Source organism: Rhagoletis zephyria, unplaced genomic scaffold, assembly GCF_001687245.7.
Source record: "Rhagoletis zephyria isolate East Lansing unplaced genomic scaffold, Rhagoletis_zephyria_1.1 Rzeph_scaffold_02215, whole genome shotgun sequence".
Taxonomy (NCBI): Eukaryota; Metazoa; Arthropoda; class Insecta; order Diptera; family Tephritidae; genus Rhagoletis; species Rhagoletis zephyria.
This window is the reverse complement of record NW_016159299.1, coordinates 22,529-26,613: the sequence shown is the minus strand read 5'-3', so window position 1 is coordinate 26,613 and position 4,085 is coordinate 22,529. Positions and strand designations below refer to the sequence as shown.

The following is a 4,085-nucleotide window of genomic DNA, read 5'->3' as shown; positions in this document are numbered from 1 at the left end:
TATATATATTTTATATATCAATTTCTTTATTATAGAAGCAAGTAACTTACACTCCACGTTTACTACTTGTAGATTTGGATGGTTCCCTAAAGCATCTACCACGGGAGGGTGAACTTTATGGCAATAGTATTAAACGTACACCACACAGCGATGCTAATAGCGAAGATGCTGTAAAGAAAATCAAAGAAGACCTCCAAAATATGAGCACAGACTTAGAAGTCGTGCAGCAGCCGCAAGCTCCGAAGCACGAGTTTCAGAAAGATCTCGAAAATCCTGTTGTCAATATTCAAGAAAAGGAGTACAATTTAACAGACGATGTAGAAACATGGACAGACTATCTTTATGCACGCTACCACCCACGCACTGTAAATGTAGTCAACGAATATAAACATGAAGCAGAGAAGCAAACATTTGATACATTTGCTTCTGGTGTACAGCTTTGGAAAACAGAAAAGTTCGAGGACGAATTTTGTGATAAAATACGCCAATACGTAGAGGAATGTGACTTTTTGCAGGGATTCCAAACTTTATTTGACTGCTTCAATGGGTTCTCGGGATTAGCCACAGAATGTCTAGAGCACCTGAATGATGAGTATGGCAAAGCCAATTTTGCGATTCCAGTGTACTCACCTCGAAATACGCTATTTAAAAATGCTGGTACGTATGATAACAACTTATCGCCCACCACCTAGATCTAAAGTGAGCTAACCAAAAATTTTGAGAGGGAAATCAAACTGCTTGTGGATCGAACAGATTCAACTCAATTAATACAAAAACAGGTATAACAGTAGTTTTTTGTTAATGTATATAATCACGAAGAAAAAAAAAATTTGCATAAATTTGATGTAAGTTCTAAATTTTTTTTTTGAATTGATCGCACTTTAGATCTAGGTGTGCGATATATGAACGTACTATGTATTTAGATTATTTAAAATTTGTCTACACTGCAGGTGCGGCTATGACAGACTCCATAAGGGTGGTAAACAGCGCATTGACTTTCCACAAATTAAGTGAGCAAGCATCGTTGTTTGTGCCGCTGGGGACATGTGACCGCGTTTGGCGACAGTTTGGCGCAGCACGTCAGCTACCGGCACTTAATTATCAAGCAGATAATTTGTATCAAACTTCTGCCGTGCTAGCCGCATACTTAGACACAATCTCGCTACGTTATCGTTTGCGCAATGCGCCTGGCGCATACTCACTTCCTGCTTTTTGCGGTGATCTAAATAATTATGGACGTAAATTGGCTGCTGCCGCTTTTGCGTTGCCTTTCGCCATGCAGCATGACCAATACTTAATTGATTGCTTGGACAAGTTTGAAGGCCCAATATTCACATCACTCACACCAAATTGCAGCATTGGCACTGATTATATTATACAGTCACTCTGTGTGCGTGGTATACCACGCGAACGTCTCAAGCGACCATTGGAGAAGGCGAAAGAGCAAATGCGCATGGCAGCTTATAAGTGTNGGCACTGATTATATTATACAGTCACTCTGTGTGCGTGGTATACCACGCGAACGTCTCAAACGACCATTGGAGAAGGCGAAAGAGCAAATGCGCATGGCAGCTTATAAGTGCGATAGTGTGTCCGAAATGTTTCAACTATACCTGCAGTGTGCAAATCATGCGAGTATGGCGCATGTTGCATCAATATCGATGGCCATGCCAACGCGTATACCATTTCCAAGTGAAATATTCGCTGAAGACGTAACGAAATTAGGCTTTCTCTCAGCGACAACAAAACGGCAAACCGATGAAAAAGTGATCTCTGTGCCGACGCTAGCAGCAGTACAGTCGTCCAGTGAGTTAGGCGAGACTTTAGAAACACTGCACCGCGAAGCAAAACGTGTAAAAATAGCAAAATTGCATCGCTATAAAGCGGCAGGCTTGGAGCAAGATGAGTATGCGGAAGCGCTCGAGCAGTTACTGCTCTTCAAAGACAATTATGAAGATAAATTTGAATTGTAGCACAAGCATGAAAACATTATAACACAAAATTTAAACATAATTGGTTTGATGTTAAATTCAGAACCCGAAAAACGGAAGANCCGCGAAGCAAAACGCGTTAAAATAGCAAAATTGCATCGCTATAAAGCGGCAGGCTTGGAGCAAGATGAGTATGCGGAAGCGCTCGAGCAGTTACTGCTCTTCAAAGACAATTATGAAGATAACTTTGAATTGTAGCACAAGCATGAAAACATTATAACACAAAATTTAAACAGTAATTGGTTTGATGTTAAATTCAGTACCCGAAAAACGGAATCAACTAGTTTTACATATAGTGCACTAAAAATATTGAGACTAAGCTAGTTACAATTACAATACAATAGCCATAAAATAACAAATAAAAGGTAAGATAAGTAGATTAGCATAGTAGTTAGATAAAATTAAACTTATTTGGTAGGTTCTGCAATTTACTTACGAATGAACTTCAACCAAAGCCACATTGAATTCCAGTTGAATGGGAGTGAATTACAGAAGCTGCCAGTATATCTTAGTTCTCGAAAAACTGTTCATACAAAATAAAACACTTACATTCATCTATAAATTCTGAGATAGGCCGTTCTTCAACCAAATTCTGAATATGGCGTTCTTGAACAAATATTTGAGATACGGTCTTTTCGAATTGGCTGCCGAGGTAGGTCGATCTTCCACTCAGTCGTCGTTATATAAAAAACAAACAAGATTCCAAATGCTGTCTACACGCCCGACGGGAAGGGGAGGGGATCGTTAACTTTTTCCCCCGGGCCCGGAGTTCACAAAGGGCTCCATGCTCAGACTCCACAGAATATTTCATAAGACGTTTAGCATAAAAAAATTATAGATTTTAATGATGAAAAGATGTACTATACTACTAAAAAATTTTATACACATAAAACAAGTGAAATATTATTTAATTTCGACCAATTTATTGGTTCAGTTGAACTCTTGGATAGCAATCTCTTTTCTTTAAGCTTTTTTTCTAGGGGCACTAAACTGTCAGAAGTGGATATGATTTAAAAAATATTATAGTATTTAGAAGATCCCGAATAGGGCACGACCTTCACCCGTTTGGTTAATGGATGAAATCTATTTTGTATGAAATTTAACGCGTTGGTAAATATTTCGCAAATGGGTTGGCTGATAAAATACTGGCCAGGACAGTTTTAATTAAATATTCAAAAATGAACTCTTAATATTTTGTTCTCATTTGTTTAATGAACAAATTACAAGTGAACACTTTTTCTCATACACATTCTAAGGTATCGGACAGCGTAAATATTAACACAAATCTCCTTCTTTCAAGCATGAAAATTCACTTCATCCTAAGACACCTTTAAATTAATGAAAAGTAAAAAAGCATGAAAAGAGCATTGAAAATATGAAACTAAAGGGTAGTTTATATTTAAGGAGCACCATTTTTATCCCCGAGCGCACGTGAGCACAATGGTAGTANAGATAAAATTAAACTTATTTGGTAGGTTCTGCAATTTACTTACGAATGAATTTCAACCAAAGCCACTTTGAATTCAAGTTGAATTTGAGTGAATTACAGAAGCTGCCAGTATATCTTAATTCTCGAAAAACTGTTCATACAAAATAAAACACCGTTCTTCAACCAAATTCTGAATATGGCGTTCCTGAACAAATATTTGAGATACGGTCTTTTCGAATTGGCTGCCGAGGTAGGTCGATCTTCCACGCAGTCGTCGTTATATAAAAAACAAACAAGATTCCAAATGCTGTCTACAGACCCGACGGGAAGGGTAGGGGATCGTTAACTTTTTCCCTCGGGCCCGGAGTACACAAAAGATGTTTAGCATAAAAATTATAGATTTTCATGATGAAAGGAAAGGATACTACTAAACAAGTAATTTTTAGCAAAAAAAAACCGACTTCAACTCCCATATAAAAAAAAAAATATATATATATATATATCTCATGATCCACTGATCGGATCTCAACCAGATTAGTATGGGACCACCTCTGAGACACTACCTTTCCGATGCAAGAATTTTCGAAATCGGTTGATGCGGTCCAAAGTTATGCGGTAACATACATAAAAAAAAAACAAAAAAAAAAAATATTCCGACGAACTGA

General features: G+C 37.7%; 1 protein-coding gene across 4 annotated transcripts in view; it reads left to right on the top strand.

Moving 5' to 3' along the window:
* The window catches only part of mst (misato mitochondrial distribution and morphology regulator), a 4,609-nt gene extending 763 nt beyond the window's left edge, over positions 1-3,846 (top strand). Inside the window, exons 3-7 of one of the 4 annotated variants that reach the window (XR_001848067.1) lie at positions 36-657; positions 951-1,471; positions 1,584-1,837; positions 2,054-2,409; positions 3,467-3,846. Coding sequence is in view for 3 of the 4 variants with exons in the window: in XM_017620629.1 (XP_017476118.1) it covers positions 36-657; positions 951-1,471; positions 1,584-1,837; positions 2,054-2,189 (1,533 nt within the window). In the remaining variant the exon portion in view is untranslated. Of the gene's footprint in view, positions 1-35; positions 658-950; positions 1,472-1,583; positions 2,010-2,053; positions 2,748-3,466 lie in introns of those variants that run through there. The other 3 variants (XM_017620629.1, XM_017620630.1, XM_017620631.1) reach the window with 3 other exon arrangements.
* Positions 3,847-4,085: the final 239 nt, after the last annotated feature.